This window comes from Pleurodeles waltl, chromosome 10 (assembly GCF_031143425.1).
Source record: "Pleurodeles waltl isolate 20211129_DDA chromosome 10, aPleWal1.hap1.20221129, whole genome shotgun sequence".
In the NCBI taxonomy this organism is placed as follows: domain Eukaryota; kingdom Metazoa; phylum Chordata; class Amphibia; order Caudata; family Salamandridae; genus Pleurodeles; species Pleurodeles waltl.
In genome coordinates, this window is record NC_090449.1 from 1,006,982,183 (window position 1) to 1,007,006,678 (window position 24,496).

General features: G+C 44.8%; 1 protein-coding gene across 5 annotated transcripts in view; it reads right to left on the reverse strand.

The window, feature by feature from the left end:
• Positions 1-15,207: 15,207 nt before the first annotated feature.
• Positions 15,208-24,496, reverse strand: part of LOC138262118 (Krueppel-like factor 8) — a 693,482-nt gene continuing 684,193 nt past the window's right edge. For all 5 annotated transcript variants that reach the window (XM_069211887.1, XM_069211888.1, XM_069211885.1 and 2 more), the window contains 3 exons: positions 18,668-18,770; positions 17,845-17,978; positions 15,208-16,537 (listed from right to left, as the gene is read on the reverse strand). In XM_069211887.1, the coding sequence (XP_069067988.1) occupies positions 16,356-16,537; positions 17,845-17,978; positions 18,668-18,770 (419 nt within the window). In that variant the 3' untranslated portion in view covers positions 15,208-16,355. The remainder of the gene's footprint in view (positions 16,538-17,844; positions 17,979-18,667; positions 18,771-24,496) is intronic.

Below are 24,496 nucleotides of genomic sequence, written 5' to 3' on the forward strand. Positions count from 1 at the left end.
GTCTTCCTACTGTTATATTCACCCCATTCCACCACATCATTTCTTTCCGTACTCTGCGTGACAACCGTTAGATCTTACCAACTCCCCATCACTTGTGACCATTTGCTCTTGGCCCATTCCTGGATCAGTCTCATGTGTAGCCTCGCATGTGTATTTAGTGCTATGCAGGAAGCCATCATTCCCAGCAACTTCCTCACAGCCTGAGACCGAGCCTTCCGTTAGCGGCAAGCTTCTTCCATTATCGCCAGTATCCTCTTGTCGCATTAGAACACCCTTGATTGTCTTGTGTTGTTTCTTGCTCCCAAGATGAGCTTCTCATGTTCTGGGGTGGGCAATGATTTTTCCATGTTTATGGCGAACCCCAGCCTGTGAAGTATTGCCATCACTGTTTATGTTCACTGCATTTCTGACCGGAGCATGCCTTTACCAGCCACTTGTCTAGATAGGGGTACACATGTTTTCCCTTTATTCTTAGATGCACAACTAGGGCTGCTAAGCACTTTGTGATGGGTGCAAATTTTATTCCAAATGGTAGGACCCTGAATTGGTCATTTGTCTTGACTATTACGAAGGGTAAAAACCTCCTGTGCCTGTGGTTCATTGGGATGTGCAGATAGGCGCCCTTTAGGTCTATGGTTGCCATATAATCTCTCTGCTGGAGTTGCGGGATAACCTCTGGTAAGGTTGTCATTTTGAACTTTATGAACTTGTTTGTGAAGCAGAGGTCTAGTATGGGCAATAGTGATTTGCCTGGTTTTGGTACTAGGAAATAAGTTGAATAGTTTTCCTGGTTGATCTCCTTCGGGGAATATTTCTCTATTGCCTGTTTTTGTAGCAATTCCTCCACTTCACGTTGTAGAAAGTTTTTTTTTTTTTTTCTTCCTTTGTATGGTTTGTTTTCTTTGTGCCCCATTTTAGTGCATGTTTTACAAGTTCTGTGTAACAGCTGTGTTGGATGATGTTGAGAATCCACTTGTCTGATGTGACTTACCACCACTCCTGAAGGAAGGCTCTTATATTCCCCCCCACAGGTGTTGGGTGTGGGTGGAGTGTAGGAAGTTGGCTCTGTATATACTATTTCAAAGTAAGAAATAGTGTGCACAGAGTCCAAGGATTCCCTTTAGAGGTAAGATAGTGGCAAAAAGAGATAATTCTAATGCTCTATTTTGCGGTAGTGTGGTCGAGCAGTATATCAGAGGGTAGTATTAAGCATTTGTTGTACACACACAGGCAATAAATGAGGAACACACACTCAAAGACTTACTCCAGGCCAATAGGTATTTATGTAGAAAAATATATTTTCTTAGTTTATTTCAAGAACCACAGGTTCAAGATTTACAAATAATACTTCAAATGAAAGGTATTTCACTCAGGTATTCTAGGATTTTTTTTTATAATCACAACAGCATGTACATTTTTGACAAAACTGGCAATAAGCTACTTTAAAAGTGGACAGTACAAAAATCAACAGTTCCTGGGGGAAGTATTTGTTAAGTTCACAGGTAAGCAAAACACTTACAGGGTTCAAAGTTGGGTCCAAGGTAGCCCACTGTTGGGGGTTCAAGGCAACCCCAAAGTTACCACACCAGCAGCTTAGGGCCGGTCAGGTGCAGAGGTCAAAGAGGTGCCCAAAACACACAGGCTTCAATGGAAATAGGGGTGCCCCGGTTCCAGTCTGCCAGCAGGTAAGTACCCACGTCTTCGGAGGGAAGACCAGGGGGGTTTTGTAGGGCACCGGGGGGGACACAAGCAGGCACAGAAAGTACACCCTCAGCGGCACAGGGGCGGCCGGGTGCAGAGAGCAAACAGGTGTCAGGTTTCAGATAGGAATCAATGGGGAGACCTGGGAGTCTCTTCAACGATGCAGGCAGGCACAGGGGGTGCTCCTCGGGGTAGCCTCCACCTGGGCTAGGCAGAGGGTCACCTGAGGTTCGGTTCCTTCAGGTCCTGGGGGCTGCGGGTGCAGTGCTGGTTCCAGGCGTTGGGTTCCTTGTTACAGGCAGTCGCGGTCAGGGGAGCCTCTGGATTTCCTCTGCAGGCGTCGCTGTGGGGGCTCAGGGGGGTCAACTCTGGCTACCCACGGGCTCGCAGTCGCCGGGGAGTCCTCCCTGTAGTGTTAGTTTCCCGCAGGTCGAGCCGGGGGCGCCTGGTGCAGAGTGGAAAGTCTCATGCTTCCGGCGGGAAACATGGGGTCTTTAAAGGTGCTTCTTTGTTGCAAAAAGTTGCAGTTTCTTGAACAGGGCCGCTGTTCTCGGGAGCTTCTTGGTCCTTTAGATGCAGGGTAGTCCTCTGAGGCTTCAGAGGTCGCTGGGCCCTGTTGGATGCGTCGCTGTTGCAGTTTCTCTTCGAAGTAGGAGACAGGACGGTGGGGCTGGGGTCAAAGCAGTTGTTGTCTCCGTCTTCACTGCAGGGCTTCAGGTCAGCAGTCCTTCTTCTTCTTTAGGTTGCAGGAATCTGTCTTCTTTGGTTCTGGGAGCCCCTAAATACTGAATTTAGGGGTGTGTTTAGGTCTGGGAGGGCAGTAGCCAATGGCTACTGGCCCCGAGGGTGGCTACACCCTCTTTGTGCCTCCTCCCTGTGGGGAGGGGGCACATCCCTAATCCTATTGGGGGAATCCTCCTTTTACAAGATGGAGGATTTCTAAAAGTAAGAGTCAGCTCAGCTCAGGACACCTTAGGGCTGTCCTGACTGGAGGGTGACTCCTCCTTGTTTTCCTCATTATCTCCTCCAGCCTTGCTGCCAAAAGTGGGGCAGTGGCCGGAGGGGCGGGCACCTTCACTAGCTCGGATGCCCTGTGGCGCTGTAACAAAGGGGGTGAGCCTTTGAGGCTCACCGCCAGGTGTTACAGTTCCTGCAGGGGGAAGTGAGAAGCACCTCCACCCAGTACAGGCTTTGTTCCTGGCCACAGAGTGACAAAGGCACTCTCCCCATGTGGCCAGCAACATGTCTGGTGTGTGGCAGGCTGGCAGAAACTAGTCAGCCCACACTGGAAGTCGGGTATGTTTTTAAGGGGCATCTCTAAGATGCCCTCTGGGTGTATTTTACAATAAAGTGCACACTGGCATCAGTGTGCATTTATTGTGCTGAGAAGTTTGATACCAAACTTCCCAGTTTTCAATGTAGCCATTATGGTGCTGTGGAGTTCGTGTTTGACAGACTCCCAGACCATATACTCTTATGGCTACCCTGCACTTACAATGTCTAAGGTTTTGCTTAGACACTGTAGGGGCATAGTGCTCATGCACATATGCCCTCACCTGTGGTATAGTGCACCCTGCCTTAGGGCTGTAAGGCCTGCTAGAGGGGTGACTTACCTATGCCACAGGCAGTGTGAGGTTGGCATGGCACTCTGAGGGGAGTGCCATGTCGACTTAGTCATTTTCTCCCCACCAGCACACACAAGCTGTGAAGCAGTGTGTATGTGCTGAGTGAGGGGTCCCCAGGGTGGCATAAGACATGCTGCAGCCCTTAGAAACCTTCCCTGGCATCAGGGCCCTTGGTACTGGGGTACGTTTTACAAGGGACTTACCTGAGTGCCAGGGTTGTGCCAATTGTGGAGACAAAGGTACAGTTTAGGGAAAGAACACTGGTGCTGGGGCCTGGTCAGCAGGGTCCCAGCACACTTTCAAATCATAACTTAGCATCAGCAAAGGCAAAAAGTCAGGGGGTAACCAATCCAAGGAGGCATTTCCTTACATGGAGTCTCTCTTTGTAAGTCACTTGCCTGCGCTTGCTGCCCTTCTGGACAGCTGCCCTTTGCCTCGTGCTCTACGCGAAAAGGCTATCTCTGTGGTTCCTGGTATTGCCACTGTTGTGACTGTTTGTGCATGACTTGGTGTTGCGGCAGCTTGGAAGCGTCCACTTCTTGCCAGTCTCCTAGTGGTGATCTCTCAACTTTTTTATTGCAAGTGACATCTACTGCACTTCCAAACAGGTGTTCCCCATGGATAGGGTGTTGATGATTTGGCCTGGACTTCACTTTTTAAGCCTAAGACTTACAGCCAGGCATACCTCCTCAATATTGTTCCTGTTACCATGGGCCTACTTGTGTCAACGGCCCCCGGTGCTGACTTTAAACAAGTGTTTACTATGTTCTTTCCCTCTTCCGCGAGTGCACGTACCCTCTTCTGGCATTGCCCTGGCAGGAGTTTCCTTAGTTCTGCTATCTTCTCCAGTGTTGGTGGGCATATCCATTAGGCAGAGCATTCAAGGCTGTGATGCGCCATTGTGTAGCGGCTGCCCTATCAAACTTTCTCTCCACCATTTCCATCATTTTGCTTTCTTTATTCTGGGGTGGCCCAGAGGTAGTTGGCACATTTGCCCTTTTCCAGCTGGTGGCCACGATGATGAAGTCTGCCACTGCGTTGCCTCCGAAAGTATCTGGGGTCTTTTGATGAATGTTTGTACTTCTTTCAACCCTGGTGTAGTTGACCTGCAGGTTGCTGACTCTTTAAACGCTTCTCTCCTTTGGTTCAAGATACTCTGGATCATTGGTTAGTACTGGCTCTTGCTTTGTGAGGGTAAGAGTTTCTCAAGTAGAAAACGAGTCTGTGACTTCTCTTCCTCCACGTGGACCCCATACAGGTCTGTTGTCCTCTTCAAAATGTGGTTATACATAGCAATGTCATTTGGGGTGAAGGCCTTGAGGGATAAATGTCCACACTCTTTTCGAGGGAATCTGCAACAAGATCTTGCCATTGCTCGACGATGCCTTCTGATCCCTTGATGTCCTGGAACAGGCCCGGTGACTCTTGGTCCTTTTATTCATAAAATATTTCTTGTCCCTCCTCTTCCTGTGGCTCTAGGGTTACGGGGAGTTTCAATTCACCAGAGTCTGTCTCCTCCTGTGTGCCTTCTGACAATGACCTAGACGGAATACGAAATTCCCAGAGACAGGCATTGAAATCCTTCTTTTTCGTGGGTATTACAAGCTTGAGCCCTCTTTTCTTCTGCTTGATTTTGAGGGTACATTTTTTTGCATCAATTGTGGTAGCTGGTCTTTTCTTCAGCATCAAAGTTTCAGCTGACAGTGTCTCGACTGCCATCGTCTTGTGTTTTTCTCAATCTCAAACATCTTTCGACATTACTGTCTTCTCTGAGGCTCAGCCACCTACAGTGACTTTGCTGTGGGACCTGATGGGGCTCTTTCTATCTTGACTTGCCTTCAGTTGGTGAGGTTTTTGGCACCAAGGCAGTTTTCTCGGCTCTAGAGTCTGATGTTCTTTGCTCTCCCGCCTCGTTTTCCAAGTGGTATCTGCACATTCTTTGAACTTGCATATGGTTTGTGTGTTCCAACTCAACATCGATGCCCCTTTTTGGACGGCTGAGACCTCTCCCTTGGCTTCTTCAGCAGCACTGTCCTCATCCTCGCATGACAGTCCAAGGTCTCTCAATGATAGTTTCCTTCAGCCCCTTCATGGAGCAGTGCGCCTGCCTTTGTTTTGTGCCCAGCATGCCCCTAGCATTTTTGGTTTGAACTCTGCAGAAGACTCGCAGCCCTCGGTGATGTGGTCTCTCGGCAGGCAGAAATTCCAGACCTGGTGGTTATCCTTTTAGGCAAACTTGCATTGGCACTGCGGAAGAAACAGAAAGGTGTGTTCTCCATCTCACTCAGAGCAGAGGGCCCACTGCCCACACATCCTCCGGCCTTCGACCATCAGCTACCTATGTATTCCACTAACTTTGGTGTCTTTCGTGGAAATTGGTGAAATCTTTCGACAAGATTCCCTTCCTTCTGCTGTCACAATGTTTTCTATTGAGGCCTTCAATTTTTCCTCTCCAGTGCCTTGTTTTCTTTCTTCTTTCTTTCGATGATTGGAGAGCTTTCAGTAATGCTCCAGACCCAACAGTGGAAAAAAGTATCTGAAGATGGTGACCACGAGCAGAGGCTTCCGGGATGAGAGTCTGACATCAGGAGAACGCTCGGCTAACCACAAAATGGTGAGGACAGTCAACACCTAACAGCAACAACAAAAAAAGGAGAGAAAAGAGACTACTCCAAGAGCAGATTTCCAGGCCCAACCACTTGATGGCAGAATTATGCATAGCCTCTGAATCTAAAAAAAGATTCATGCTGCAAAACCATGTTTCTGCTTAAACTCATCTCCCATTTCCTCAGCAGCATATAGGAGACTAATTGGGGCCAAAGAAAGGGACACAGGGCCAACCTTGTGATATCACTAGAGGTCAAAGAGTGTGTGATGTTACTCTTGCTACCCTGGTACTGTGGTGAACTGAGATTAATATTTTAAGCTGGAAAGTGCAATAGTTATTTAATGCAAATGCATAAACACCTGGGACTTTCCGCCCATCCCAGTAAGGCCCTCATCTTTGCAAGTCGCCATCTTAGCTAGATCATGGCACAGGAGCATGGTTAGACTCACACAGAATGGTGATGCCCTGAGTTTGGTAACATTGTGATGGACTCAAGGGGGTCTCAGAAAGTTGATGAGGCAAGCTCCTAGATGGACTACAGACCTTCTGGTGGGGAAAGACACAAATATGGTCAATATAGCAGATGCAAAAACATATTTTGTTTTTCACAGGAACTAGAAGAAAATTGCAGTTTATGGAATTCTATCCCAGGGAGCGGGGGGAATCCCATCCACCCCTATTGGGCTTAGAATAAAAATGTGAAGATTCCTTTCTTGATGGGGATGCTAAGCCCTCACCCAGCCAAGGGTAGCATGCTCCTCCTAGTTTCATGGACTAGTGGCACGAGTGTGCTCAACCTTATAAAGGCTGGAGTAGCACAGATTTTGTAATCCAAGACACTACAACAAAGAATACTCTCAGAAGTTCACCAAAGAAAGATGGACTAAACTTACCTCCTGGATAACCTGCAACTTTTATTACAGTTGCAGTTGGTAAAATTAAATGTAAAAAAAAAGGGGGGGGGAATAACACTGCCCAGCAGATTTAATCACCATACTGTGAGCCAACAAAATGTCTGGGCCTTCCATCAGGACCAGGGTCCTTATTTACAAGACAAATGGTCAGTGTGCCATCAAGTGATGCGAGCGTTGCAGGACAAGGAGAAATTGTTTTAAACCAAAAATATCTGGTGTAGCAGGGAAGTAAAATCATGCCTTCTATGTGAAACCAGTGCAGCAGGAAGGGAACACAAGAATATTGACTTAAGAAACAATAATAATGAGCTACAAATTCAAAACCACCAAGGCTGGCTTGGGTGCTTTGCATAACACTTGTGCTGCACGCATAGCTAATCCTCAAACAATTGTTATGAACAGTCCTATGACCGCCCAGAGAAACTGTTAACCAGCCCTCCCATGTAAACAATCATTATATTTAGTTATTTTGTCACAACCTTACAATGACTCATGCTCATCATGCGTCTTGGTATAGGTCTTCTTGAGGCAAGAGAGGCAGGGAAAGTTCAGGGTGCTGAAAATACTTAATTGCAAATAGAAAGCATCATAAAACAAATGTAAAGAAGGGCAACAGGGCCATGATGATTGGCCAGAAAGCTGATCACCCTTAAAAGTAGTTTTCCACCGCTAATGCAGCTAAAGGGTAAGACCCCGCCAACCGAGATGATCATTCTCGCTGGACGGGCAACTTAAAAAATACCTAGCATTTCCTTTATTCACCACAGTAAATGTAGCCAATCATTGCCTCATCAGCATCACTACGTGTCATACTTCCTGCTGCAAGCGTTAATGATGCGGAACGGTTAACAAAATGTATTTTATTGGACCTAAGGAATAAGGTTTTTGTAGCAGGGTGCTATGAATCTATCAATAACAAAAGAAATGCAGGTTCTACACAAGCTCCATGAAAGGAAGTGGCCATAAGGGCAAGCATTGGCAAAGCCAATAGATCTCCCCTTTAGGACTTATTGGCTTTGCCGATGGTTGTTAGCCATGCTGTACTGCATTCCGGATGCTGTCCAGCATAGCTAAAGGAACAAACAAAAATAAAAGCACTATGACGCAGCGGTCGCATCATTTTGTAACTGCGCACACCACACATGCACGTTTACAAAGGAACACAAGTGTACTTTTTCTGTGTTAGAGCAGGAAGCATAAATAATAGTCAGCACAAAAGCATGGGGGAACCACCATGCAAGGAAAAGGTGGGAAGAAGCAGTGTGAGGGTGGAGAGCAACCCAGCCGATGGGGTGGGGAGGAGAAGCAGCAGGCAAGATAGGAGGGCACAAGCCAGGGGAAACAACAAGGGTGGGAAGAAGAAGCTACGGGTGATGAGCAATGTAAAGCGGATGGGGAAGAAGCGCACGGGCAAGAGAGCAACACAGAGCGCAGGAGGGAAAAAGTACATGAGGGTGACAGCTGGAAAACACATGCACTCCCATGGATTGCTAAACCCAAAAGAAAAAAGAAGTACTTGATAAGCAAGAAATGGAGGCACAGAAGCCAGACAATCAAAAGAGATGGAAAAGAAGCTATGGTCCATGGGAGGGGCAAACACAAGATTGTAATGCTTCACATTTTGTTTTGTGCTCTAGCTTCCACGCACTTGATCTTGGCCTTCAATCTCACAGTTGGGTCAACTGATGGTCTTTTTTATTAGCTTAGTCTTTGATAGGTGACGTACAAACTTAGCCAGGCAGGTTTCTGAAGAGAAGATTAGAATAGTCTGACCTGTGTCTGCTGGTTTATCGACTAAAAAGCTGTCTTTGGCCATTTCCAGAACAACTGCTCTTTCTGTGATCAAAATATTTTTTCATGGTGGTTGTGGCTGCACTGCAGGACTTGCAGCAAGTTGAGCGGTGTCAATGCAAGTTATCTGTGGTCATTTGCCCTTAGGCGGAGAATGAGGCTTGCCGGAAGGCTATGCATTTTTTGACGCCTGCTCATCATTTTATGTGGAAAGACCACCATGGATTCTATTACCACTGGTGATAAATTAAATGCAAGTGCAGGGACAAGGGTAGCACAATGATGAGTTATTAGCGGGTGCAGTGTTTTTAATGGGCAGGTACTGTCCGGTACTGAGTACCTGCACTTCTTTAATTTGAAGGGGAGAGTACCTGCACTTCTCAGCACTGATGCAATATATTACAATGGATGAGTACTCACACTTCTCGGGAGCAAGCAGGTACCCTAACTAGAGAGTACCTGCACTTCTATATTTCCATTTAAAGCACTGAGTGGGAGGATCCAGCAGTGGTGATAAAAGTGAAAAACATGTTCTTGGTTTATTTCCAAAATTAAAGATCTACAGATTTCAGACAGAATCTGATGATATTGGGGTATACCCATTGTAGGTTTTTAGTCAAACTGGAGCACCTAAGACGCACCATAGAATTAATCGGCACACATGCGGTGGCCTGAGCTTTAACTTCGAAGGATTGTCCTAGGAGGTGCCATGTAGACATAAAGAGGAGCAGAGAACGGGAGAGCCCTTGGATGTGCTGAAGACCACTTTGGTGAGGCCAGCTGCACCTGCTGTGTGCAGTTTAAGGATGACCTAACCACTGGAGGACTCTAGAGCAGTGGTTCCCAACCTGTGGTCCGGGGACCCTGGGGATCCACAAAGCCTCCTCAGGGGGCCCCCGACTGCTTAGAACATTAAATAATAGTGGGGGGTCCCCAGATTCCAATTATGATTCATTGGGGTTCTTGAGTTCCAGTAATAGTAAAGTGGGGGTCCACAGAAGTCAAAAGGTTGGGAACCACTGCCCTAGAGGATAAGTTTCTGAAGAAAAAAAAATAAAATTTTTGCTTTGTCCGTCAAAAAATGGAAGGACAGGTGGTCTTAATAGTTTTGAAGAAAGTGTCCACACTGTTTTGGCAGGAGCACGTTTAGTGAAAATGCCCTGCCCAAGCAAACAAATGTTGCAGAAACCCACTAGTGCTTTTCCAGGATGGTGAATGTTGCACAGCAGTAAAATGGGGTATTTTACATGTTTTCAAGCTCCAGTCCCATCCACTTCCCAGCTAGTCAAACAACCAGATAAAACAATTGTTGCCGATGACGTACTGGCTCTTGATGGTGTACACGTGGCTCAAATCTGTTGAAAAAGTCTTTATTTTCTACCAGAGCACCGTAATCATACCTGAACAAAGACTTTCAAAAGAAGATATACAACTTCCAAGGATACAGATCTACACCCTAGAGGACAGGAGAATCAACAGCAGGTGAATCTATACTAGAAACCTTTAGGCCGATGTTTATGGAAAAAGTGGCGCTTCAGAGCTGACGCACCACCTTTTCTGAGCCCTTCTACCAGCAACTAACAACACCATAGTTGCGAAGTGTTTATATTACGCTGCATCATGGAGGTTGTTAGCACAATAGCATCAACATTTTTGATGCTATTGTGGTGCTTTGCTACACTAGTGTAAAAAAAATTCACGCTAGTGTAGCAAAGTGCAAGGAGCCCCCTAGGTGTCTATGGGTGCGTCATTTTAACATCTGCTCTGTGCAGGCGGTAAAAATGATGCCAAAAATGGCGCAGTGAAATTTTGTAAATTTTACTGCGTCATTTTTCTGGGCCTGCTAGCGCCAGCCCCTCTTGCATACAATATGCCTGGTGTGGGCATAATGTGGCACAAGGGGTTACAAAGTGGCGCAATGCATGCACTGCACCAATTTGTAAATATGGCACATGGAAAAGGCCACCTCAGTGCTGCCTTAGCATAAAAAAAATGACACTATGGCAGCACTAAGGTACCCCCTAGTTTTCAGCTTGGTTTGTTTAAAAGCTAGACATCTACAATGTACCTGAATGTACCATTATGTGATGGCAGCAGGAAGATTAGGGGATGACCCACCAACCCTGCTATTTGTGGCTTAACTAGTTCATAACTCCTTGGTAAGAGGGTGCAGGTATCACTTCTTCTAGGTTTACACCCTTTGGCTTTATTACACATTTCAGTGGTGGTATGTCATCTAATAAACACAGTGTGCTGCCCCAGTAACTCTGATGAAGGTACCGAGAAGGAGAGTCCCTAGTTGGAAGTATTCTTCACCAGAGTGGGTATATCTAGCTTCAATATCAGAGGACGACACAGATGAAGATGATTACTTCCCACTGAGCTAATGACCAAGATCTAAAATCCGATACGGAGGAAAAACCACCTTGAGAGTGAAAGAGACTTTGAAATACTGTTGTTTTTTATAAAACCCAAAATAAGACAGGGGGATGCGGTTACGTATTTCCTTGAGCTTTCCTTGTTGCTGTCCTGCAATGTGTTTGTTGATATCTTTAGTTATGAGGAGTTTCTTTCTACATACCTGACTAATTTTAACATGGCACTGGAAAATGTTCTCATATGTGAAAATTATTTAGAAATAATTTATGGGAAGTATCTAAAAGAAATTGTACAAATCAAACCTGTAATTACTAAGGATGCTGCTTATTTGGAAGAAAGTGTTTTTATTCTGGCATGTAACGAGAGGTATAAAGGTAGTATTGACTCAGAAGTACATGGGACTGCCATAGAAGAGCCCAATGAAGAAGAAGAATTTAGGTTTTCAAGTTTACACTCAAGATTGAGAATAGAATGGGAAAGAAGATGTGAAATGTGTATGGTATGACGTTGAACTATTGAAGGCATAAGATGGTGAAAGAACGTGTGACAAAACCTATGAAGATAGGGGGGGGGTTAATTGTGGTAGTGAGGGATATTTATTATGTTTGTGGAAATCCTGCTTATTATAATTTGGCAAAGAATTGGGTGGGTTTGTGTTTTTGGCCTTAGTTTTCCCTACATTTTATCATGTCGAAGAACGGAACGAGGCACATGGTTTAAAAAGAATAAAGGGAAGTTTTGGGCAAGGGGTTCTGGACATAACAGGAACTATTATTCCTCCTATGGGAATAGCTGCGAATGGTGTTAAGATAAAAAGTTTGTCTAGAATTATGGATAGTATTTCCATGAATACCACAGGGTCTTTCAAGCTGGTGAATGTAGAAATGATGCAAACCATCTCGCCTTAGATAGTATTGTGCCGAAGGAGGGCAGAGTCTGTAAGGTATTTGGAGCAAAATAAATGTTTTATTTATGTACCAGATTTCAATGGAAAGACAGTTTCATCCATTACTAACCCAACTAATCTGACATATGATATTAAATCATTGGAAGAGCAAGGTGTCTGGGAAGCCATCAGGTCCTGAATAAAGAATTTTGGTAATGATTTTGGGAAGGTAGGACAATGGCTAAGTGGTATTGGTGATGGGAGTTCTTCCAGCTGTTCTAACACTGATAAAAATAAGGTGCTTTTGCAATGTCTTTGTTCTTATTAAAACTAATAAGGTGTACAATATGATTTTAAAAAGGAAAAGAAACAAGGTGATATAAAGTCTCAAACAAAGTCTCAAAAAGGTAGATCAGAGGATAATTTTGAATTGGATAATTATCTGGACTGAACCTTCCCACAGATGAGATGAATGGAGTAGATACCCAGAGCATTGAAACCTGAAGTCTTAAAAGAGTAATGCTTGAATTATTAATGGCATTAATGAAGTTTTAGTGATTATTAAAATAATCAGAGGGGGGGACCTGTTATAGCATTTTTCAAAATGTGAAAATACTGTGTGAAATGGTTTAGTTTTACTGGTGTATAGGGTTGTAACCAGTGAACTGATGAAGTTGCACATGAAACAAGGGCCCTAGGTCACTAAGAAGTGTAAATAATGTCATGAGTAACTATGCCACACTTTCGTGTAGAGAGCCATTATTATAAAAATGGATGCAGTTTTCTTATGTTCTGTTCAACTTCTCCTGCTTATTCCCCCTCCCAATTAGTGTCCTGCTGCAAAGCCATCTCTCCCCTTGTTTCCGGTGAGCACTGAGTAAATGACATCAATATTCTAGAGATGTAAAATATCTTCTTACAAAGCTTATATTGTGAATGAGGTTCAGAGTATCATTTTCCAGGACTTCCACTGGAAGTTCAGCTGAAGATGGTTAATTCTATGAGCCATTGTTCAAGAAATGTTTTATTTGTGTCGTACATCTCCAGAGTGCATTTGCTGTGGAAGCACGAGGAAGAGTTCTCTTATCTTAAGAAATGGGTTAGGGCTTAAGTAATTGCATAGTTTTTAATTATTACTGATTTGCCAAATGTGGTCTTAACTATGGTCATACTTTGCTGAATTTGCAGAATCTATTAGTAGCTTGTTTGATTCGTCTATAGAACCTCTGGGGTTTTGTGCACCATGGGATTACATTGGCGTTTTCCTCGTAGGTGGCCTGTCATGCTGTTGGTGCTGTTCAAAAGTTTGACACTTAGAATTTTTGTTTTGAATAGGCCAACTAAGGTGTTATGATTTTGCATTTAACTGTATTTCTGTACTTCATGGTAATTCATGCATGTCTCATCTGTACCGCCTTTTAGATTGTTCTGTGATAAATCCCCTTAGTGCTCTATATTTAATCTAGAACGCAGTCTGCAACTAACGTTTTATTCCATTCGACTCTACTTAATTTCCTTTCCCCTGATGAGGCGTGTAAATCTCTTACCGTTAGATCAACCAAGGATTCTGAACCTGGATTATTTTGGTAAATATTGGGTTGATCAAATATTGGGGTTCAGATGATTATTGGGGTCTGGTTCCCATGATATCAGAGTGGACTTCACTGGAGAAAGGAAGAGAAACAAAATGGCAGCTCCGTGAAGTGGCTAAGAACAAATTTGTTCATTAAGGGGTTTTCATGATTAGCCACATACACCTGGGATGCTCCAGATAGATGAAAAACTGTGGCATTAAGTTCAGAGAAGGTGAGTTCCATTTTTAAAGAAGCAGCTATTATTCAAAGTGAGACTGTCTTTCATGTACCACCTGGCCAGTATTTTATAGATTGGCTAGTACCTTCCTGTCAACACTAGCAAAATTACTGGGAAAAAGCAAATGCCAATATTCTTTTTCTTTTTTAAATAGAAGTGTAAAACATCGAATCGAAGTGGTTAAAACTTAATACATATTTCAGAGATGACTAAATTATTCCCAAAAGCTAGCAAACACAATAAATGTCAATCTTTAAAATGAATAAACATGATTTTACACAAAATATTATTCGAGTACCAGCTCTGTCTGCTCCAGAATCTGAACACAAGTATGAATGGTATTTCTTAATGAGAAAGGTAACAATCCTACCTGCTAGTGAGGTATATTTTACAGAGTAATAGCGCCCTCTTGTGTTTATCTCACTTCACTGAGAATGTACCTAGCACACATTTGGCAACCAATGCCAATTTCCATCTTACTGCAGCCATACCCAAGTAAGCACTTTTAAGTCCTTGAAGAATCACTCATTTATCATCATATTGTACATTCACGAGCAGACACTGCCATCCTTTGCTGTCAGCCCACCCTCCTCCCCAATTATTCTCTCTGATTCTGTGGCATTCCAGAGCTACCCCAGACTTAATATATTGCAGAAAGCCCACAATTGTATAAAGTGTCTCAGAGACACTTTAAAAGACCTGGGCTCTAACCAGTTTGAACGTTTTGGCTTTATTAAGCATTTCAGTGGTGGTATGTCAACGGTGACTGAGAAACTGAAAACAGTATGCTGCCCCAGTACCTCTGGTGATGGTTTTGAGGCCCAAGGACAATAGGGGAATAGGTGTTCACATAATGGGAAGAAATCACTTGTAAGGCCTTCTACACAGGTGAAATCTAGAACTGGGGAGTTTACATAGCGTATTGAGATGCTTACTTATCAGTATGAGTAATTTAGCAGTTTGAAGAGTTTTCTGAATCCACATGCTGTGCATTATTCCACTTTCTAGTGGTTGGGTCCAGAAAGTCTCTTAGACATCAACCATTGATGTAAGATGCAATTTCGGAAGCCTTTGTTTATTGATCTACTTACCGATCAGTGTTTTCTAAGCAAAAATGACTTGAAATGTACTGAACAAATGGTCCATGTGCCATCCTTAAGAGCTGGTCTGTAGGGTGTCGGGAATACGTGTTGCTCACTTTCATCACGTGACAAAAGCAAAACCAACAGCAGTGCTTAAAAAACTAAAGTTAAATAACCATAAAAACTCTTGAAAGGTTTGGGTCCAGGCTTCCTCTTTTAATCTAGGCATTTCTTTATTTCCAAAGTCATGACTGCAGAATGAGCAGAAACACCCACCCACCCACCAACAATCCTCACGTCTCCCACCGCCTCTACGTACGCACTCCACGTTTATCGCAGTCTCGTGTTACACAAAAATGCCCATTTCTCTGGCACGCAGAGCGCCCTTCTTGAAAGATCATCAACAGCAAAAAGTGTATTTTATTTTATTTCCAAACACTGCGTCCCACACATCACACAGCTGAGACACAGAGGTCACTTTTAAGTCCTCGTGTTTTCCACACTTTGGGATGACAGAAGGGTATGGGGGGGCCAAGGTGGAAAATACTTTTTTTTTTCAGAGACCCTTGTAAACTGTCCTGCTGCTCAAAGTGCATAAATTCACATGTGGGATTTGATGGAGAGGCAAGACTGTGATGGCCCACTCCATCTAATACATGTCTACATGGTACCATAAACCCTGGAGAACAGACGACAACCCCCCATTCACAAATATTGCAGCAGCTTGCCTAGCAATTCCACATACAATCCCACTCCCTTTCCCGCCCTCCAACCACCCCCCCTTTACTCAGTCCACATTAAAAGAAGAGGAAATTATTAAATGAAAGTCAATTTGGCAAAAAAACGATTTCATTTATTCTCCTGATGCACTGAGGAGGTCCATCACAGGCGTGCATTTTGTGTCCTTTGAATGTCAAATTTCTGTGCTTTTTTTTTCCACTGGCCAAAGCCCTGGCGGGACTTGGTGGCAGGCCAGAGACGGTTTCTGTGCGTGCAAACGCAAGCGATAGTGCATGTGTGCATGTGTCCGTAACAACCACTCACTATGCCCTCAATGGCTGCCACCATTGGCCCTTCAGTTCAGGCGCACTCCAGGCCTTACACTTTTGTGTATTTGTTCGATGACAGAAATGCTTGACATGTGTGATGAAAAAAAAAGTAATCATGTCTAAGGAATACTGCGATTTTTGTTTTCCAGTCATCCTGGAGCCCTGAGGGAGGGAAGAGAGAAAGAAAAAAAAGAACAAAATAAGAAAAAGAAGAGGAATTGAAAGAGAGAAAGGAACTTGGGGGATTCACAGTCTGCAAAGTCCATTGTTCGGTTTTTTTCAGAATAAAAAAAAAACAAAAAAAACATTTAATCTCAAATTTGAAGGCAACCACGGGTGCCAGGTTGGAATTCAGCCAGTGATTGGCTGAATCATGCCGGGGAGTGGGAGGGCCTAGGGTGGATGCCAACCAACCACTCGGGCCTCCTGTGCGGTCTCCCCATCTCTCCTTCTCTCTGTTCTCCTCTTGTCCTCTCTTCGCCTCTCCCGAGCGCCGGGTACAACCTGCTCACATCATGACATGTCGACGGCGGTGCAGCGCCAGGTGGTCGGATCGCGAGAAGCTGCGGTCGCAGTCCATGCAGCGGAACGGCTTGATACCCGTGTGCTTGCGAAAATGCCTGGTGAGCTCATCGGAACGTGCAAATTTCCAGGTGCAACCATCCCAGGTGCACTTGTACGGCTTCTCCCCTGCAGGAGGCAAGGAGACAGAAGAGGTCAGCACACTGCTTGATGGACACAGATACAGATTGTAATTCATGATGCATAGATCAGTTATAACTAGAGAACTATATGAAGTTGAATTGATGAGAACAAATCAAGAAACTTAGAAGAAAAAAAAATACTTACCTGTAACACTGATTTTGCAGCTTTTTTCGGATGCAAGCCATCCAGTGTCCCCACCAGGTAGTAAAACGCTATTAACTCTGAACTGATGGCACGAGTCAACTAAACAAGATATTCTGAAGATGGTATAGAATAGCAGGGAAATGGGAATGGAAGGGACTTCCGAAGGCGTTTAATCACAGAGACGCCTATGCCTATTAGAGCTCTTAAAGTTTTGAAGGTTATTCGAGAACTAAACACGGGCTGCCAGAGTTACACTAAAGGTGAGGGGTAAGAGAAAATGCTGCAGCAAAAAATCCAATAAACCAATACTAGATGTCGTGCGCAGTTTGCGCGCCTATAATATACACGTGTGTATCTTGCAAACCCATAACACAAATTCTGTTTCGCAAACTATTATTAGAACACTGGAATGTTGGGAGCTTTATTGAAAACAATGGAGTGCTCCGGGGTTCTAATGGCTGGTAGAAGCCAGGAGCGCCAACATTCCAATGATTTTGTTCACAGCTACAGCCACAGCTGTGAACAAAGGCCTCATGGAGCCTGAGTGGATGTCACTCCCCTTGGGCACCGAGAGGACTTTGTTTTATTTATTAGAACATTCTGCACTCTGGTGGCAGAATGTTCCAATAGCCTTAAAGCCCATCATAGCTGGGCTATACAAGCTTCAAAGTCCCGCTCCCTTGTTAAAGGCCCTCAGCTTTGGCTGAGGCCTCTAATGCTAGAGCGGGCATTTAAAAGCCGGTATAGCCCGCTACGGCAAGCTATAAGGCTATAATGAAATCGGCTGCTACAGATGAAGAATTGAGGACGGCACACAGTGTTGAAAGGGAACTTTCCCACTGAAGAGAGCTTGATCTTTAAAAGTTAATTTCTGGATGTGGGCAATTCCATGCTTTTCATCAGGGCCACAGGAATTATTCAGAAGGGTTAATTAAATATGTGGCAGTAAAAGGTAATCTATGCAGCATGATGGATTTTAAGGGTTGCATGGCTATTGCACCCCATTGCATGTTGAAAAAGCAACGTAACCCTTTGATAAATTTGCCCCATGGTATCTTGGCTTTCATATGCAGGGCCTTTGCCATCATCCAACATTAACAAATCCCTCCCGATGTTCCAGCTCATTCTGGTCATCTGAACTGGCTTACCTGTATGTATTCGTCTGTGTGCTTTCAGGTGGGAGCTCTTTGTATACACCTTGTTGCAGCCATCAAAGTCGCACTGGTGGACCCGCCTCTTCCTGCCATCTGGGGACTCTGACCGCCGCACGCGCCCCATTGCACTAGACACCGGAAACATACAGAAAAGAGTACTGTTACAGAAAAGTATCTTCAACCTTTTTCTTATACCACAAAAGCTACCCTGCTCCCCTTAAGTGAGAAGCCCCTAAAATTGCCTGAAGAAGGCGATATTAGACTGCAGAGGAAGATGAATGAAAGGCAACACCAATGTCTGGAAACATACTGCGTTCCCCTTTTAAACTCTAGTTCATCTATCTATTACAAAGTTTGTGCTCTGAAAGTGATGCCTAACTCTATAATCTGTGGATATTTTGCTTTTTGTAGCATTCTTTCATCATCTTCCGCAAACAATCCATGAACTGAGGTTGTGCAAGAATTAGCCGCTGTGGTACCTGCTGCTGAAAGAGAAATAGTAACCAGCCAGAGACAAAAGCTTGACATTCACCGAAGGTAGAAAAGGGTAACTAATCTGTAATAATAATTTTGCAACTTGTATATTATAGATTCCTTTGCTCTATATACTCCTCCCACCTTGTGGTTGGTTCGGGCTTTGGCCTAGGGCCTGTACATCCTAACATGTCCCCCTGATATCAACCATTGTTCAACAATGCCTTGCACCTCACTGTCATCCTTAGACTATTTTGCACCGGTGTGTTACGTTACTTGATTTCTGTACTGTGTGCTTCTGCAATTGTTATCCGCTCCTTGCGGCGGTACATGCAATACTCACTCTCGCTGCATCTCCTGAAAGGACATGGCTGCGGTGTCGACCATGCTGTCGTCACTATCTGTGTTAATCTCCACCGGTGACATGGTGCCAGGCTCCACTTTCACTGCACAAAAGTAATAATCAGACAATATCAATCAGTGTGCTGCAAGGGCAGGCAACAGCGCTTACAAAAAACAAAATGGCCATCCATTTTCCTGGCAAACTCTAAGAAAAGCTTGTAGACAGTATGAACTCCCAAACCTTATGCTGCCATTAAAAGCACTCTGCAATAATATTTACAGTTGTGCAACAATATTTGTAAGTTTATCGACTGATTAGTCTTCTGTATTGTAAACCATGCACATAACCACCGCTGTGCTGCTTAAAATAAAAATCAATCGCAAGATATGGTGTCCAGTGACTCCAGGAAAGAACGACAGCAACTACAGTAAAAGGGGAAGAAGATGTCCCAGTTTAGGGCCATCATGCCTTCCAATGTTCAAAATCAAAATGCAAATTCCATATAAAAAACAACCATTTCTTAGCCCTCAGAATTTCATGCTTGTCCGGAAGCCCTTGGGTACTTTTTCATGTTTTTTTAAGGTCCTGGGTACTAGTGTGCACCAGCGTACACTCTTGGGGATTGGAAGTTACAGCAATGTTAGCTTTACCTGAAGAACTGTTCCAGTGGCGGGGAAGATGGAGGACTTGACCAGATAACGCAGAGGGCCAGTTATCTGACTCAGAACATAGTCCTAGCTCTGAAGCAAGGATTTACAGTACTGTATGGCTGTACGACATGGCACGTAGCTGTAATCTATGTTCCAGCACGAGCTGCAAAGAGGGCATGAGTAAAGGCCATGTGTTGGCATGTCCTATTCACCTTCCGCCTCTGTATGTAGCAGACAGTGGACATGGGCTAAGGCCATGCCCTCTTCATGCTACACAGAGGGGTGTGGTCAGAGACCATCCCCTATGTGCTCTATGCCCTGCACAACAAACCTCACACACCACCCATCGGATACCACTGCAGCGGACACAGGGAGTAGTCTTCAGTCACGTGCAGTACTCAGCAGCTCAAACTCAGTACTCAGTAGGCGTGGTCACAGCTGGCCCAGGGCCTGTCTTTTATTATTGCTTGTGCCCAATACTCCACCCCATTATCGCCTGAGCAGGATAGGACGTTGGCTAGCAAACACAGGGATGTGATGTAGCTGTGTCTGCTGCCCGAGTCGCAGCAGGATGAGGCCATGTCCTTTTCTCACTCCTCGAGCCCCGGTACCCACGAGCCCTGCGCTACGTCCAGGACCCGTGCAAACCATGAACCTCCAGCTGAGGTTCACAGACCAACTGAAGCATTTTTGGCTACACTAAGCTTATAAGGTTAGCCAAAATATATGTACATAGCCTAGCACACACCTGCAAACTGTACGTTTGCGGACATCACAGCCAATGGTTTACTTTATTTAAACAAAAGCACATGTTCTACCCCTCTTGTGCACATGGTCTGCTTTGGCTCTGTGGTGTCTTCACCCAGCCATTCCTCCCCGAGTGTTCTTGCTGAAGGTGTTTCTGTCTATGAGTTTATCAGTAGTCTCAACAAAACTTCTCAGTGGAAATTAAAACAGAGAAAGTAATATTTGGAACTCATTGCAGGCCAACCTTTGTGAAACTTTTCTGCATCAATCGAAAATAAAGTTTCTTACAGATTCTTCAAACGGGGCAAAAGTAATTAATAAAATATAAAAATAAAAGTTTCTATGAACTAGCCAACTGAGTTATAAGTATAGAATTCTGCATAATTCACATGAATTAGATCTGGGTATTGGCAGTCTCTTGCTAATAGTATCCCTGAAGCAGGATTTGGTTCCTTCCCTTTCAATCAGTGGGTTTCTTCAAATGGCCTCTTTCAGCCTTTGATTTCAGACTGTCCATGATGTCCCATCAGCGAATATTCATCCCTCACCTAATGCTACTGGCTGTATGTATCCTTCCGCCTCCACTCCAGTGCTGACCCGGAACCACATGGGGGACTTCTTTACAGCTAAAGCCCTCTCTCCTGACTCCCTCCTGAGTGTATTGCTGTGAAGGCTACATGCATTAGCACATGAAATCCAGACCTGCTGGGCTTTGCCAATGCTTTTTTTTTTTTTTATCTCAGTCTGAGTTCCTTCTTGCCAACTACTCTCTTAGCATGACAACAGGTTTAGTGTGTTGATGTGGAAATCGATCTTTGCACGGCAGTAATGTAAGTACAGCTGTTACAAATAGCGTGCTATGTGGCCAAGTTTATTTCCACTGGCCTGACATAAATATACAGCAGTGCCTGTCTTTCTGGAATGGAAGAGGGCAAGGCTGTTATCAACCCTGCCCCATTCTACCGGGGCCTTTTATCCCTTCCCAACGTTTCCTCCATCAGGGAAAGCGAGGAGGTCCAGGCGCCCCTCTCTCTACAGCTCGCCCACTGCTGCCAATACACGATTTAATTAAACCCCTGGCCCCCTACCGAGCAGCCTGGCCTTCAGGCGTTCCTGAAAGCTGCGCACTTAACTTCCATGGCAACGCGGAGGCAGCAGCCACCCGGCCTCGCGCTGCGCCAGCCCAGATGCAGGTACGGGACCCAAGTAGGGTCATTTATCTTCCCGGCATCCATCGCTTCTTGTTTGTCCATCCTGGAGTGCGTCATAATGACCTTACTGCACCGCAGACCAAACATATATGGGTCAAGTTTTAATGAATTAAACTGTACTTATAAAGGGCGCAAATACCCGAGGGTATCTTGGCGCTATAAAGATCTAGACACAGGTATAAAAGCATCCTAAAACAGATGATATCGAAGAAGCAGGAAGGGGACAATGTGAAAACATTAAAAAAGAGATAAACCCTACACTAATGAACCACTGAACAATTTATTAAAAATAACCAGGGGCCATATGTACGAACACTTTTTCCCATAGAGACAGAATGGGTAAAAACCTTTGCTACATCTGGCCCCAGGTTTTTTTAAACTTGCGAAATTTCTGATCATTCAATAGATTTCTGAGGTGGAGAAGCATTTTGTTCCAAAGCTAACTTGCTGTGAAGACAAATCCACTACCACGTCCTGGCACTTTATTGATCTTGCTTACTGCTGTCAAGTGGGATGTTGAGCATCTTACCTGTCGGGTTGTACCATCTGATTTTCTTTCCTAAGTAACCGGTTTAGCACAATGTAAAGCTGTGTGAACCAGGTACAGTGCTTTGAAAGCCACCCGCTTTTTTTTCTGGGAGCCAGTGGAAGTCTCAAAGAGCATTTGCCACTCACAAAGACTTGGGCACTTTCTGATGAAGACGTAGAGCAGCATTTTGCTGAATCTATAGTTTTTTTTTATACCGTTTGTCTTGCTCCTGAATTTAGAGCATTACAGTAATCAATCTTAGACATAACCCCAGCCAACATTACAGATTTTTGGTGCTCCAAGGGACTGTGAGGGAGCACTTTCTTTATAATCTTGATTCGAAAGTAACCGGAGGATGAAAGCTTATCGACCTGCTCCTTGTAAGATAACTTGTTGTCGAAGAGGATACCAAGGTTCCTTACTTTGGGAGCTGGGGTTGGAGGTGATCCCAAATTAGGGGGCCACCAATAGTGGGCCCAGAAAGTGGGATCTTTGCCAAAAATGAGCACTTACATTTTATCAGAATTGAGTTTTAGACAGTTTGATGTCATCCAGGCGGTTATCGCATTCATTCAGGATTTAAACCTCTCAGCTACCTCTTCAGCATTACCTGGAACAGAGACTACAATCTGCCTACCGTCGGCATAAACTGCTGAAGCAAAAGCATAGGATGATATTAATTTAGCCAGAGGGGCAACATAAATATTAAAGAGGGTAGGACTGAGCGACGACCCCTGGGGAACCCTACACGGGAGGGAGAAATACTTAGATTGAAAGTCCCCAAGGGCTACTGACTGATCTCTTTCTTCTAAGAAAGAAGCAATAAGCTTGTAGGCGAGGCCTGAAATGCCAAACTTGGTTAGTTTGTCCGATAAAACAGAATGATTAACCGTATCGAATGTTGCAGAGAGATCAAGTTTACACCCCCCCTGTGGCTAGGCTCATTGTCCTCTTATTGCAGAAGCCACTTGTGTTTATTTATCACAACATAAAAAGACCATCTTGGAAATGGCCTAACTTGTGGCACATTCTTTGTGGCGTCTGAGGGCCTTTATGGAGCGGAGTGGCTGTTGCCCAAAACACCCATGCCCCGCCGCGTGAGAAGGGGTATTTGGAGTGACATACTGTAAAAGATCTGCCAGGCTTCTGGGGACAGGCGCTCCTTCTATAATACTAGCCGAGTGACCTTGGGATGTCCTTTGATGGCTAAAGGGCAGCATTGAGGGTGACACTGCTTCACCCTGATTGCAAGTCAAGGGAGGGTGTTGTGAAGAAACTAGTCAATGGGACAGGTGCACCGCTGCATGGATTACTGGCGGGGTACCTTTTTGTAATCTGGCTTCTTTGGCCACATCTTCGCCGGTTCCTACTTAAGGTCCAGAGCGGTACTGCTGATTTTACAAATGGGACTGCTGTCACCTGAGAAGCACACCAGGTTCCAAAGAATTCCGAGCCCCTGATAGTCGCACTCTCCTTTCTTTTTCCTTGTCAGTACGACCTGCAGACTCCACTGGGTCTGCGATACCTTCTTCAGTTGAGTGCCACCACTATATGCGTGGTGGTCCGCCAGACATTGCAGTGCCGGTCTGACGAGGAGTTAGCCCAATGATGATGCTGAGCGTCCTAAACAATGCTTGAGGGCTCTCCTACTTAAGTACTGACATCTCTTGTCCCTGTTGATAGGTTTTTTGGAACAGTGTACTCTTTGTTGTTAGAGGTCGCAGGAGCTGGCCATGGACCTAATCACACCCCCTCTGAACTCCTCTCTTTGTACCAAACACAAAATAAAGGAGAGAGGTGTCTCAGCTCAAAGAAGCATAATACTGGCCTGTACCCGAGCCTACAAAAGGTAACTATGCTTAATATTCAGTGAAAACAACTTAATTTGCTCCAGCCTCCCCTGATATTAGAGCTCAGTGATGGAGTCTTAGCTCAGAGCAAGCTGAGACAATCTATTTTGGGTGACCCAAGAGAGCCACGTAGACGGAGAGTAGTATGTCTAAAGTCACACGGCGTGCTTGACAGAGCCGAGACCCTCCCGTTCAGCCGACCTGATCTGACACTGAAGTTCCTCTCCCAGCCAGACTCTGCTATGCCCGAATTTGGGGTCTATAGGAGTGGAACTACAATGCAGAGGATGGCTTAGGTCAGAGAGAGTGTTTCTTCTAAGCGCTATAAATGGTAAATGAGTGGGTTGTGCGCTACCAAACAGGAGGAGACCAGGTAGCCCTCCCCATAAAGTCAGATCAGACTAACATATTTATTGTAATTCTATTTATAAAGCGCTTACCAGCCCTGACAAGGCGTTGAAAAATGCAAACATGGGCATTGTTTCTGCTTGAGCGAGATGGGTTTTGAGGGGAAAAAACTCTGATTTTCCTCAGACAGCCTGAAGCTTCTATGGAGTGTTGGCGGTGCCTTTTTTTTTGGGGGGGGGGGGGTTGGGGGCGGAGAGGAGAGTGAATGTCCCGCGTCATACGTGGGGTCCCTTCCGCTGCACACTATCACGGAGCACGCTGCAAGCAGGGAGATCAGTGTTTCATCTGACTAACACAGACGATGCTGAACCTAGCGCTGTTCAGAATGAATAAAAAAGCATGAACGTTCCACGTTGTAACTCTTTTTTTCCCCACATATGAAACAAATCAAGAAAGTCACATTGTATAAGTGCTTAACCTGTAAATGATACGTG